The 14,956-nt window shown below is 44.2% G+C and overlaps 1 protein-coding gene across 1 annotated transcript in view; it reads left to right on the forward strand.

Moving 5' to 3' along the window:
- The window catches only part of LOC134571352 (uncharacterized), a 43,540-nt gene that overhangs the window by 22,445 nt on the left and 6,139 nt on the right, over nucleotides 1–14,956 (forward strand). The window contains exon 4 of the mRNA XM_063429553.1: nucleotides 8,485–8,558. Within this exon, the coding sequence (XP_063285623.1) occupies nucleotides 8,485–8,558 (74 nt within the window). The remainder of the gene's footprint in view (nucleotides 1–8,484; nucleotides 8,559–14,956) is intronic.

Here is a 14,956-nt window from a genome sequence, read left to right on the forward strand (position 1 = left end):
ATAAGGAATTATTAACAGTACACTGACAAAAGAGAGACAAAAAGGGATAACTTGACAATTACTGCAGCCCAAAGCAACAGCACTGGACTATCAGGGATATAAGGCACCAATATGATTTGAAACCACATAAAGCAATAACTGGCAATGTGAAAAAGGCAATCTCACCATGGCTTCCCTCAGCAATGGCTGCTGGGGAGCACTGGTGTATTGCCTAGCTACTTGACCGACCAATCGGCACACTCCCGCCTCCAGACACAGTGAAAATGCCCAGGAACGAAAACCGCGGCAAAATCCACCAACCCCGATGTAACGGACCGTTTCACTCACCAGAGGTTAAAAAACGTTTAGGCGATAATCCCCTTCCAGATAGACCAGCAGCTACTGCAATCACCAATCTCCCGAACTGCAAACTACACGAATTCACCAACTCCCGAACAAGAGACACACGAACACTGGAAGCAGCCGAACAGGAAAAGCCATAAGAACAGCTTACACTCCTGGCAATCGGCATACAATCAAATCCCCCCCAAGAATGAGACGACACTTCACTTTGAGGGTTAAGCAGTGTCAGGATCGGGACAGGGATCCAACACGCAGAGTACAAACAGTAGCCAGATACGTATACCGGACCTTAGAATGGCCGGACTAACGTAAGTAGTACAGTAGAGAATGGTCAAAGGCAAGCCGAGGTCGAGGGTAACAGAAGACAGGTAAGCGAGAGACAAGCCGAATCAAGGGTAACAGAGATAAGCAGAGTAGAGCAAACAAGCCGGGTCAAAACCAAAAGGGATAACTAGAAAACACGAGCACTGAGTGACTAGAACAAGCTAGAACCACGACAGGGCAATGAGCTAACGAAAGAAGCACTGTTAAATGCCCTGTTCAGATAAGTAGACACACCTCCGACGAGTCCTGATTGGTCCTGAACCAATTGAGTGACAGGTCGTTCCGGTTTGACGTCCTGACGTCGACTTCCGGGCGTCATGCTATAAAAGGGAGTCACTCCCTCGCGGCCGGCTTTGCATGACCGGATGGACCGCGAGGAAGGGGGAAAACAGGCCGTCCGGATGGATGAACGACTAAATCTCTACCTCTCTCGGAGGTAGAGACCTCAGGTACCCTGACAGTACCCCCCTCTCAGATACGCCCACCGGGCGGAAGGAACCAGGACGAGAAGGGAAGCGAGAGTGAAATGCCCTGCGGAGACGGGGAGCATGAACATCCTCCTGAGGTACCCAACTTCTCTCCTCAGGACCATATCCTCTCCAATCGACCAGATATTGTACTTTCCCCCGGGAGATTCAAGAATCGACGATGGAATTGACCTCATACTCCTGACCCTCCACCTGAACAGAGCGAGGAGGGGCGATCGTGGAGGAGAATCTGTTACATACTAGTGGTTTCAGCAACGAAACATGAAACGAGTTAGGAATACGTAAGGTAGTAGGCAAAGCTAGACGATACGCAACTGGGTTAATTTGAGTCAACACCCTGTAAGGTCCAATATACCGAGGAGCGAACTTCATGGAAGGCACTTTTAACCGAATGTTTCTAGTACTTAACCATACTCTATCACCTGGAACAAACACCGGTGCTGCCCTTCTACGTTTGTCAGCGTGTTTTTTAACCAGCATAGAATTGTGCAGAAGAATTTGTTGAGTCTGGTCCCACAACTTCCTTAAATTGGCAACATGAACATCAACCGACGGTACCCCTTGGGAAGAAGCCTACGAAGGCAGAATGGAAGGATGAAAGCCATAATTCATGAAGAAGGGGCTAGAATGCGTAGAATCACAAACGAGATTGTTGTGTGCAAACTCCGCCCAAGGAATCAGACCGACCCAATCGTCCTGGTGTTCAGAAACGAAACAACGTAAATATTGTTCAACCTTTTGGTTGGTGCGTTCAGCAGCTCCATTGGACTGAGGATGGTAGGCAGAAGAGAAATTCAATTTGATGCCTAGTTGAGAGCAGAAGGATTTCCAAAAACGGGAAACAAATTGGGAACCTCTGTCAGATACAATTTGGGAAGGTATCCCATGTAAACGGAAGATCTCCCTAGCGAATATCTCTGCTAATTCGGGCGAAGATGGGAGTTTAGGTAAGGGAATGAAGTGAGCCATCTTAGTAAATCTGTCCACCACAGTGAGGATAACAGTCTGCTTTTTAGAGATAGGCAAATCAACAATGAAGTCCATAGCTAAACAGGACCATGGCTTTTCAGGAACCTCTAAAGGGTGCAGAAATCCGCATGGGAGCGAATGAGGTTGCTTAGTCTTGGTACAAACCTCACACGCCCCGATGAATTCTTTAATATCTTTCCGTAGATCAGGCCACCAGAAATCTTTAGAGATCAAAACATACGTCTTGCGAATGCCAGGATGCCCAGCCACCTTGCTGTTGTGGAAACAGCGTAACACTTCTAGTTGGAGAGTGCCGGGAACGAAGTGTCGATCCCCAGGAGTCTGTTTGGGCGCAAGATGCTGTAATTTCATGATCTCAGCAAGCAACGGAGAGTGAATCCTGAGACTCGTGTTAGCGATGATGTTACCCTTAGGAACTATCGAGGAAAGGACTGGCTCAGTTATAGTGAACGGTTCATATTGACGAGACAAAGCATCAGCTTTAGAGTTCTTAGAACCAGGTCTATAAGTAAGTACATAATTAAAGTGAGTGAGGAACAAGGACCAACGAGCTTGCCTGGCGGACAGGCGCTTAGCCTCCCCAATGTAAGACAAGTTCTTATGATCCGTTAAAATAGTAACAGGGTGTAATGTCCCTTCTAGTAAATGTCTCCACTCCTTTAAAGCCTTAATGACCGCTAACAGTTCCCTATCACCGATGTCATATCTGCTTTCAGGACCAGATAATTTCTTAGAGAAGAACCCACAAGGGTGTAACGGTTTGTCCACCCCTAACCTTTGAGACAGAACAGCGCCAACTCCCGTCTCAGAGGCATCGACCTCGAGTAAGAACGGCAGAGTCGTATCAGGATGGACTAGAATGGGAGCAGAAGCAAAAAGTTCTTTGAGAGTCTTGAAAGCAACAAGAGCCTCCGTAGACCAGGTCTTAGTATCAGCCCCTTGTTTGGTCATATTGGTAATAGGCGAAATGATAGAAGAGTATCCCTTAATGATGCGCCTATAATAGTTGGAAAACCCAATAAACCTCTGAATAGCCTTGAGTCCTTTAGGCAACGGCCAATCTAAAATAGATTGGAGTTTGTCAGGATCCATCTTAAAGCCTTCCCCAGAAATCACGTAACCAAGAAAGTCTATCTGAGACTGGTCAAAGCTGCATTTCTCCAATTTACAGTATAGACCGTGTTGCAGAAGTTTGTGTAGTACCTTTCTGACTTGTCTATGGTGAGTCTCAATCTCCCTAGAGTGTATCAGTATGTCGTCCAGGTAGACAATAACACAATCATGTTGAAACTCCCTAAGTACCTCATTAATCAAATCCTGAAATACTGCAGGAGCATTGCAAAGTCCAAATGGCATAACTGTGTATTCGTAGTGGCCATACCGAGTATTGAACGCCGTCAACCACTCGTGTCCATGCTGGATTCTCACCAAATTATATGCCCCTCTGAGATCTAATTTGGTGAAGATTTTGGAGCCCTTAAGACGATCAAACAACTCGGTAATCAATGGAATAGGATAGGCATTTCTGATAGTTATTTTATTCAAACCTCGGTAATCAATACAAGGCCTCAGCGTGCCATCCTTCTTTTTAACGAAAAAAAAAAACCAGCCCCGGCAGGAGAAAAAGACCTCCTAATGAATCCTTTTTCTAAATTCTCCCGAATATATTCCTCTAGAACAGAGTTCTCCTGAACAGATAAAGGATATACATTACCCCTCGGGGGCATAGTACCAGGTAGAAGCTTAATTTTACAATCAAATGACCTGTGTGGAGGTAATGAATCGGCATTCTTCTTGTCGAATACTGCCTTTAAGTCTTGGTACAGGGACGGTATCTGTTTCTCTGTGGACTGAGTAGAACTACCTGGTGTGTTAATATTAGCCAATGGAGAAACCTTGCGTAAACACCTCTCCTGGCAGCTCTGACCCCACGAGAGTATCTCCCCTAATTCCCAATCGATAATAGGGTTATGTCTCTTCAACCATGGATACCCCAGAACTATGGGAACAGAAGGGGACGAAATGAGCATAAGAGATAAATTTTCCACGTGTAGGATCCCAACATTTAAGTTAATGGGTATGGTCTCACGAAAGATAACGGGGTCCAGTAATGGTCTACCATCTATAGCCTCAACGGCCAAGGGTGTCTCCCTTAACTGGGATGGGATATTGTGTTTAGTGGCAAAGGCTTGGTCGATAAAATTCTCAGCAGCTCCGGAATCTATCAAAGCCATAGCCTCTATTACTTCCTTCTCCCAAGTTAAGGAAACTGGTAGCAGAAGCCTGTGATCTTTATAATTAGGAGTAGAGGACAAAATAGAAACACCCAAGGCCTGTCCTCTAGAGAAACTTAGGTGCGAGCGTTTCCCGGGCGGTTAGGACAGTTCGAGAGTAAATGACCTCTGGCTCCACAATACATACATAACCCCTCCCTTCTCCTGTACTGTCTCTCCTCCTCAGAGAGACGGGTATAGCCTATCTGCATAGGTTCAGGAAGCAATGAGACCGTGGAGTCAGGACTTAGAAATGCGGGGGCTAACTTAAAGGAAGGTCTCCGGTTCCTCTCTCGAGTGTTCTGTCTCTCTCTTAAACGTTCATCTATACGAGAAATGAACGAAATTAAATCCTCTAAATTTTCAGGAAGTTCTCTAGTAGCAACCTCGTCAAGGATTACATCTGATAGCCCATTCAAAAATACATCCATATACGCCTGCTCATTCCACTTGACTTCTGACGCCAGAGACCTGAACTCTAGTGCATAATCCACAAGTGTTCGGTTCTCCTGTCTCAGGCGTAGCAGTAATCTGGCTGCATTAACCTTTCTACCTGGAGGGTCAAAAGTTCTTCTAAAAGCAGCTACAAATGCGTTATAATTGTATACTAACGGGTTATCGTTCTCCCATAGTGGGTTGGCCCATCTCAGAGCCCATCTCAGAGCCTTCTCAATGAGTAAGGTGATAATAAATCCCACCTTTGCCCTATCCGTAGGATAGGAGCGAGGTTGCAATTCAAAGTGGATACTAATTTGGTTTAAAAAACCACGACACTTCTCAGGGGCACCACCATAACGTACTGGTGGGGTAATGCGAGAAGAAGCACCTACAGTGGCTACCTCTAGGCCTGAACTTACAGGAAGGATAGGGATAGTACGTAACTCCTCTGGTGGATTATTGGCACGAGATAATAACGCCTGTAGCGCTAGCGCCATCTGATCCATTCTGTGATCCATGGCTTCAAACCTAGGATCAGGAGAACCAAGCTGACTGTTTGTACTTGCAGGATCCATTGGCCCTGTCGTAATGTCAGGATCGGGACAGGGATCCAACACGCAGAGTACAAACAGTAGCCAGATACGTATACCGGACCTTAGAATGGCCGGACTAACGTAAGTAGTACAGTAGAGAATGGTCAAAGGCAAGCCGAGGTCGAGGGTAACAGAAGACAGGTAAGCGAGAGACAAGCCGAATCAAGGGTAACAGAGATAAGCAGAGTAGAGCAAACAAGCCGGGTCAAAACCAAAAGGGATAACTAGAAAACACGAGCACTGAGTGACTAGAACAAGCTAGAACCACGACAGGGCAATGAGCTAACGAAAGAAGCACTGTTAAATGCCCTGTTCAGATAAGTAGACACACCTCCGACGAGTCCTGATTGGTCCTGAACCAATTGAGTGACAGGTCGTTCCGGTTTGACGTCCTGACGTCGACTTCCGGGCGTCATGCTATAAAAGGGAGTCACTCCCTCGCGGCCGGCTTTGCATGACCGGATGGACCGCGAGGAAGGGGGAAAACAGGCCGTCCGGATGGATGAACGACTAAATCTCTACCTCTCTCGGAGGTAGAGACCTCAGGTACCCTGACAAGCAGGAACTCATTTACTGGGGCTAACTGCCCGGCTTTTATGCAGGTTTCCCTCCTGGTGGACACTCCCCTAGTGTGGGGAAACGGGAAAACATATAGGACACGGACCAATCACAGACATACACCTTTAAACAATCCCACAATGCATCACAATCCCTCCTCCCTGGCCTGGAGATAATTGGAGAAGTAATCCAATTATCTCCAAGGACAGAGGCAAAACTCCATTGCCCACATGGCAGACAAAAAGACAGTAAAATACACAAAATTACCCAGTGACACATTTAGTACACAAAACACATACATGCAACATATCCCCAGATAGCTTAGATGAGCGCGAATATCACCGAATGGCACTCAGATCACATACATATAGTTCAATCGCCATGGAGCCAAAGTCTTTCACATAGTCTTTCGTTACACGAATAGGCTCCATGGCATGGCTATCTGGGGTGAGGCTGTTCATACGGTCAAACTACCGAATGAACAGCCAGTCGGTTCCACTACCGAATGCCGAGGTAAGGAGGCTGGCGGCTCAGCGGTGTTCGCGCAATAAAGTGTCCGTTTTCAGTTCCATAGTTTGAGCGCTGAACACCGCTGGCCGTTCGGGAGTTAAAATGGCTGCTGCCACGTGTTCGGAAAACGAACAAAGGCCACCCAGCGTTCATCAATTAAGCTGCGGTTAACCGCAGCTTCTGGGCGGTCAATTGATGGCACACTCCAGCTCCTAGGTGGTCCCTCGTACGGTAGTTTGTTCGGTAGCTGGAATCTACCAAACACCCCGGCAGAAAGGCACGAACAAGCCTTTCTGCAGGGAAAATAAAAGCTTTAACCTGCAGGGCATAGTCCAAAGGGAGCAGGCGAGCAACCAGGCTCCTCCAGTGCACAGTGGCAAGGTTGGTTTTGCCACACCCGATATGGCCGCCAAAATGCGTGTTAGCAATGTGCGATGTGTGGGACCGCCGCAAGAGCAGTACCTGAAGGATGGAGAAAGCCTCAGAGCCTGCTGACCATCCCAGGCTGCCGGGTAATACACAACCCGGCAGGGGAGAACAGTAGGTTAGGTTGGCTGGGAAAGAAACAGGGGGAGGAGGAGGGGAAAAAGAAGAATAAGGAGAGAGCCAAAGCTCACAATGAAATAGGAGAGGGGATGCATGTACACAATATAACCAGCAAAAAAGACAGTAAAACCAAAACATAATAAATTACAGGGAGAAAAATGGAACTGTACTTAGCTGAGGAGGCAGCAGCAAAGAAAGAGGAGTGGTTTAGGGTCACATGGGGATTTATTGTCAAGGAGCATTATGGGATATCATGTTATGTTGTTAACCCTTTAAAAGGATACATGTTTGAATTTTTCATGTGAATATTAGAGTATTCTTTTTTGCTGCTGAGGAATAAAGAAAGGGATGAGCATAATATGAGCCTCAGTGTCCTTAATACAATTTTATTAGTAAGTCACCTAAAATTTGTAAAAAAGAACAGCCCGCCTATGGCCACACACCCACTCATGTAGTACTAAATTTGTACTGTTAATTTAATAATAAGCTTTCATAATGATTCAATACTGTTAGACAAACTTTCTAAATAATTTATCGACATGAAAGTCTAAGGGAACCTCTGGAGATAAATCATTTGGAAAGACTTTCTAACAGAATTGGATCATTTGCAAAGTTTACTAAATCAAGGCCTTCTTAATTTGAGCTTCTCTACAAAAGGTAATAGTCAATGTGCAGTTCAGTTTTACTCACATTTATCAGGTTTTCTTTTTAGTACATTTGTGTTGGTTTTTGTTTATAGGAATGAAAACAGAACAATAAAAAATAGTGATAATCTCAAAATGAGAAAAATTGAAAAAAAAAGTTTTAAATGAAAGGGAATCAAAGAATAAAAATGAGTGGGGGGAGGATTTCCAGTAATGTTAAGACATGCATAACATCACTCTTTCCTAGTATAACTTAGTTTAACCCCTTAAGGACCAAACTTCTAGAATAAAAGGGAATCATGACATGTCACACATGTCATGTGTCCTTAAAGGGTTAAAGAAAGAGGTTAACATTAGTATGTCTTTTGAAAGACTTACTGGCCACAACAAAAGAGTACAGCGTCTCTGAATTCTCATTGATTGAAAAACAATGAAATGACAAAACCAACAATGAAATGGAGGAGGGTTCAGAATATAAAGAGTATAACAGATATATAAAATTATAGTGTCACAAAAAGAAACACAAATTAATTGCAGTGTTCTTAAACCATGTTTCTTCTTACCTTGCTGCAATCTTTGCCCCAGTAAAGTCTTCTGTAGCATTTACTAAAGAAATTACAGTCATGATTAAAAATGTTATTTTTTTAGTTAAGGTTGAATCACAACGTTTACAGATATATGCACACAGATAAGCATATATACAGGTATGAGCATATTGAATAAGATTTTTGTATTAAACTCCTATATATTTTTTTTTTGTTTATTTGTTTTCTTACAGTGCTGAATACCCCAGTGCACCACAGACATTTGAACAATATGAGGCATTTATTAGAGAGGCCTACAACATGACAGGTATCCAGAGATTGCAGTAGAATGGTGTGTGAAAGACACAATAAACAAATTAAATGGCTGGAATTATAATATTTTAAATTCTGTGTCGATGAGTCTAGATTTGCCAAGTAATTTTACAGGATGTACATCAATTCTTCTTTCAGTTGGGCAGGGCATGAAAAGTAATCTCCAGACGTATAGGAAGCATTACAGAGTAACAAGACATTCATAAATGAATCATGGAGGGTCCTTTGAATTCCTGTCTATAATTGAAACATAGCAGCTTCCATGAAGAAACAAACATATCACTACATTTCACTCTAACACTGTTTTCATACCTCCAACATAGGAGTCTATAGTCAGTGGGTAACCACTGCAGCTTGACAAACAATTTGACAACTTACCTTGGATCTTCTGAGCTCACTTCTCCTCAAGGAGAGGTGAAAGTGCACTGCAGTGTCTATGGTGCTTGAAGTGTTCCGTTAAGATGCTTCTATCATGTTGCAAGTCTCGTATAGAAATGATTATGCTACATTTGGTATTGTCTTCTTGTTTCCTCTTACTGGCATGAATGTTTGTGGTTAACTTGCTTGTGACATTCCCCCAACATCAGCACCCTGCTTCACATTACGCTAGTGCGTGGGGAAAAAGGGGTACGCTAGTAACAGGAGTCACTTGACTGGCGCCGCCCAAAAAGGAAGAACCACCCAGAAAAGGGGCACGTCTGTCCAAAAAACTCGCTGGTCGGCCTGGCTAATATGCATGCCAAGCTACCTTCCAATCAATCACGCTGGTCCACCAAGGACCGACCACGCAGGGAGCACTGTTTCAATACACTATTCTAATTTAATGATGTGTGTAGCGGACCACAGGTAACCAGGATGTTTAGTTCCGCTAATTCCTTCACTCAGCCACTCTGGAACTATTAAAACAAGCAGACATACATTCCCCCAGTAACTAGACGAAACATAGTTCTGGGAGTCAACTGACTTTATTTTGGCCACACATGGCTTTTATGCACAGACCCCTACACAGGGTCTCCAATAGAATAACACAGGGGTTTCAATACCAAGATCCTCTCTGCCTGAGAGATAATTGCATGAGAAAAAAATATAATTTAATTATCTCTCAGGTACAGAAAATCAATCCAAAATATACAGTACCCCAAAAGTGCCCCACCATAACTAGGAACCCCACAAACGTTATAGCCCCGATCTGAGTGTATAACATATCCAAATATCACTCAGATCAGTTCGGTAAAACTGGAATGCCAATGGGGGAAAGTTTTGACCAACCGGACACCATGCAAGGGATTCTCTTAGTTTCAGGGTACGAATGCTCCCCCTGTTCGGTAGTTCATATCTCGCAAACGTCGTTCGCATAGCTGGTCAGGAAGTAGAATGGGCAGTGGTCCAAACTTTACCCGGGTTCGTACGAGTGCCTAGCCGAAAAGAGTTCCAGGCACTCGACGACCAAATGCCGCTGCCTACGTTTGGGAGACAAGGTGGTTGCCATTCTTTTGTCGATCACCGTGCGTTGGGTTATACGAAATGGCGGGCACCTAGGAGAAGCATTCATTCATTACTTCCCTTGCGGTTTCGCACTTAAGTTACTGGTGTGAACGTTCTAATGGTGTACAGGAGTGGTCCTCGTTCGGGAGACGAATGGAAAGCGTTCTTATATAACAACTCCCGAACGGAAAAGGGAAAAAACACACGAAAGGGGTCAAAATGTACAAAATTGGTGGTAGATTCTGCCACAATGTGCTTGTGCTACTCTTTCTAGGCACAGTTTCCCCAAAAGCTGGACACTAGGGAACAAAGTCAGGATGGCGGAAATCAGAACTGCCCTGCCAAAATCGGTAGGGTTAGAAGGCCTTTAGTAAGCTGAGGTGAACATGCACTCATTGCAACTACCATAGTGAACATGACTTGGTGTTACTTCCAAAGGCAGAAAATATAGTTATTTAATAAAAAATATTGGAAAATATAATCTGTAGCTTTTGCTGGTCAAGTTGCCACCATATGTTCAGTGAAAAAGTTATTTTGCATCTTTTTGAATGTTTTTTATTTTTAGCTTCCTGGGTAATTGATAGACATAGCATCTACATAAGTTGCCCCCTAAGTGACAGAGATGCATCCCAGAACTCCTAGCGTTGCGCACAGATGCTTAGAATTATGAAATGTCACTCACGTCATGTGCCATGTACCTAGGATACCATGTTGAGTTTGGAAGAAAATGGGGGCCGATCCTAGGGTCGCAGACGCCTGGGTGGAGAATAATTTTTGTCGTCCCCAGGTGGGCGTGGTCATCTTACTAATTCCTCCCCTTTACAACGACTCCACCTGTCCATCTAGACACACACTTACTGACAATCACACACTCTAACTGAGAGACACACACACTCACTGATTTAAAACACACTGACAGAAACCTACTCAGACAGACACATTGACACACACTCTCAATGACTGATACACACTCTCACTGATTTAAAAACGCTCACTGGAAGACACACACACACTGACAGAAAGTGCCAGCCTTATGCCATTAGGCGCCCTGTGCAAATAATCCTTACAGCACCGCTCCCTGGCCCTTGCCCTACCTCAGGGGCGTACCTAGAGCATTTGGCACCCGGGGCGGACCCTGAGTGTGGCACCCCCCCCCCCCCACCCCGATCACATAAATTTCATACACTCCCTACACATAAAAATCCTGCACACCCCCTTAATAAAAAACAAAAACGTGCACAACCCCTCTTAATAACAAAAAACCTGCACACCCCCCTTATAAAAACCATGCACACCCCCTTAACAAAAAACAAAAATCTGCAGTGCACATCCTCCCTTAATAAATAGAATACTGCAACCCCCTTAATCAAAAAAACCTGCACCCCCATTATTTAAACCTCCCCCTTTAATTCTTTAATCCACAGCCCCCTTTAATTAATCCTCACTCCCCCCTTAATTAATACACCCCCCTTAATTAATACACCCCCATTAATTAATCCACACACCCCTTAATTAATACACCCCCCTCAATTAATCCACACACCCCTTAATTAATCCTCACTCCGCCTTAATTAATACACCCCCTTAATTAATACACCCCCTTAATTAATACACCCCTTTAATTAATCCTCACCCCCCTTAATTAATCCACCCCCCCTTAATTAATACACCCCATTAATCCTCACTCCCCCTTAATTATTACACCCCCCTTAATTAATCCACACCTCCCCTTAATTAATCCACAGCCCCCTTAATAAATATACCCCCCTTAATTAATCCTCACTCCCCCTTAATTAATACACCCCCTTCATTAATCCACACCCCCCTTAATTAATACACCCCCTTAATTAATCCACACCCCCCTTAATTAATACACCCCCTTAATTAATACACACCCCCTTAATCAATACACACCCCTTAATTAATCCACACACCCCTTAATTAATCCACCCCCTTAATTAATCCTCACTCCCCCTTAATTAATCCACCCCCTTAATTAATCCACCCCCCTTAATTAATACACCCCCCTTAATTAATCCACACACCCCTTAATTAATACACCCCCTTAATTAATCCTCACTCCCCCTTAATTAATACACCCCCCTTATTAATACACCCCCCTTAATTAATCCTCACTACCCCCTTAATTAATCCTCACTACCCCCTTAATTAATACACCCACCTTAATTAATCCTCACTCCTCCATAATTAATACACCCCCCTTAATTAATACACCCCCCTAATTAATCCTCACCCCCTTTAATTAATCCTCACTCCCCCTTAATTAATACACCCCCCTAAATTAATACACCCCCTTAATTAATCCTCACTCCCCCTTAATTAATACACCCCCTTAATTAATACAACCCCTTAATTAATCCTCACTCCCCCTTAATTAATCCTCACTCCCCCTTAATTAATACACCCCCTTAATTAATACAACCCCTTAATTAATCCTCACTCCCCCTTAATTAATACACCCCCCTTAATTAATCCTCACTCCCCCCTTAATTAATACAGCCGCCTTAATTAATCCACACCCCCCTTAATTAATCCTCACACACCCTTAATTAATCATCACTCCCCCTTAATTAATACAGCCCCCTTAATTAATCCACACCCTTCTTAATACACCCCCTTAATTAATACTCACCCCCATTAATTAATACACCCCCTTAATTAATACACCCCCCTTGATCAATCCTCACCCCCCTTAATTAATCCTCACTCCCCCCTTAATTAATACAGCCCCTTAATTAATCCACACCCCCCTTAATTAATACACCCCCTTAATTAATCCTCACTCCCCCTTAATTAATACACCCCCTTAATTAATCCTCACCCCCCTTAATACACCCCCTTAATTAATCCTCACTCCCCCTTAATACACCCCCTTAATTAATCCACACCCCCCTTAATACACCCCCTTAATTAACCCACACTCCCCCCTTAATTAATACACCCCCTTAATTAATCCACCCCCCCTTAATACACCCCCTTAATTAATCCTCACTCCCCCCTTAATTAATCCACCCCCTTAATTAATCCACACCCCCCTTAATCCACCCCCTTAATTAATCCTCACTCCCCCCTTAATTAATACACCCCCTTAATTAATCCACACCCCCCTTAATCCACCCCCTTAATTAATCCTCACCCCCCTTAATACAGCCCCCTTAATTAATATACTCACATTTTGATGATGCCTTGACCGACTGGGTGCCTCACCGCCCGGATATTGGAACCTTCAGCTGGATATCCGTGAAGGCGGGCTGACGGCGCTGCGCACGACGTCATCACGGTGCGCGACGCCGCGGCCCGCAACACTCCTTCTCCTTCAAGTAAGTCCCGCCGGGCCGCAAAGGTGCTCGTAATGATGGGGGGTGACACATGACACTGGACGTCATGGCACCCCCCTAGTCAGTGGCACCCGGGGCGGGCCGCCCCCCCCTTAGTACGCCACTGCCCTACCTAAAGGTATTTCAACATCTAAGCCAAAGCAATATATCTTGGACAATATAGCTCATCAGAAAATAAATGAATTTGATATGTTTTTTCCACCTTCAGGCTTTTTGCTGTAAACACTTTTCAGAGAAAATGCAGTGTTTACATTACAGCCTAGTGATAACTTCACTGGCCACTCCTCAGATGGCTGCTAGAGATCCTTCCTGGGCCACGGCTGCCTAAAATGCATCCAAACATTCCGTGTCTCCTCCCTCTGCATGCAGACACTGAACTTTCCTCATAGAGATTCATTGATTCAATTCATCTCTATGAGGAGATGCTGATTGGCCAGTGCTGTGTTTGAATCATGCTGGCTCTGCCCCTGATCTGCCTCTTTGTCAGTCTCAGCCAATCCTATGGGGAAGCACTGTGATTGGCTCAGGCTACCACTTCTGATGATGTCAGCAGACTGCTTATTTTTTTACAACTTCTGGCTTGAATACAGTAAGATTTTTACTATATTTATGGAGGCATGAGGGGCCTAGGGGGGCTAGATGGTGGTTTTAACACTATAGGATCAGGAATACATGTTTATATTCCTGACCCTATAGTGATCCTTTAATATCTCTCCTAATCTCATTTTTCTCCCAATCCCATCATTCCACCTTGTGTGTCTCCTATTTCCTTTTACAGTCTTGTCTCTTAACCCACTGTTACTTTTTGTGTGTTTCTTAATCCCCTTTAAACCATGTTTTGCCCCCACATAAATACAGTCACATGCATAGATGCCTAGACATGCAATCACATATACATATAGACATAACCATAATCTCTAACTGAACACATCAATGTCGAATAAAAGGGACTGCACTTGACATGTGCACAGTCGCCTTGTCGGCATATGCAAAAAACCACAACAATACCCATTTGAATAAAACACTGACACCAGGGTTTTGGCAAAATTATATCACAGCTTTTATTGATTGTTAACATAAATTATAAAGGTCATTGTCAACAGCAGGCCAACGTTGGCCTGCACAATTACGATCCAGCAGTTTAAAATGTAACCACTTGACAATGACCCACCCCCACATAACATAATACCCAAACATTGTAACATTTAACTTAACATTGAAACATGACCATTGCCACTAAAGGGCACCATCCATTGCCACCAAAGGGCACCACAAGTGTAGGGGCATACTGAGACACCCCTACACACCCCGGTTCGGAGCTACCTACGAGCTCGAACCTACCAAACCAGTCCAAAGGCCTACCTATCAGCCTTGAACTCCAAACTTTTTCCCCATCTCACTCTTTTCTCCCCACAACTTTACTCTCCATCCCCCGCCGCCGTGACCAAACGGGAAACACCTTAAAGCAAAGGGAGGGTGGGTGGGACAACAACAGGTAAGTGCAACTTAGATTAAAGTGATCCTTAGATCTAAAATGGCTACTACTTAA

This window comes from Pelobates fuscus, chromosome 8 (genome assembly GCF_036172605.1).
Source record: "Pelobates fuscus isolate aPelFus1 chromosome 8, aPelFus1.pri, whole genome shotgun sequence".
NCBI lineage: Eukaryota > Metazoa > Chordata > Amphibia > Anura > Pelobatidae > Pelobates > Pelobates fuscus.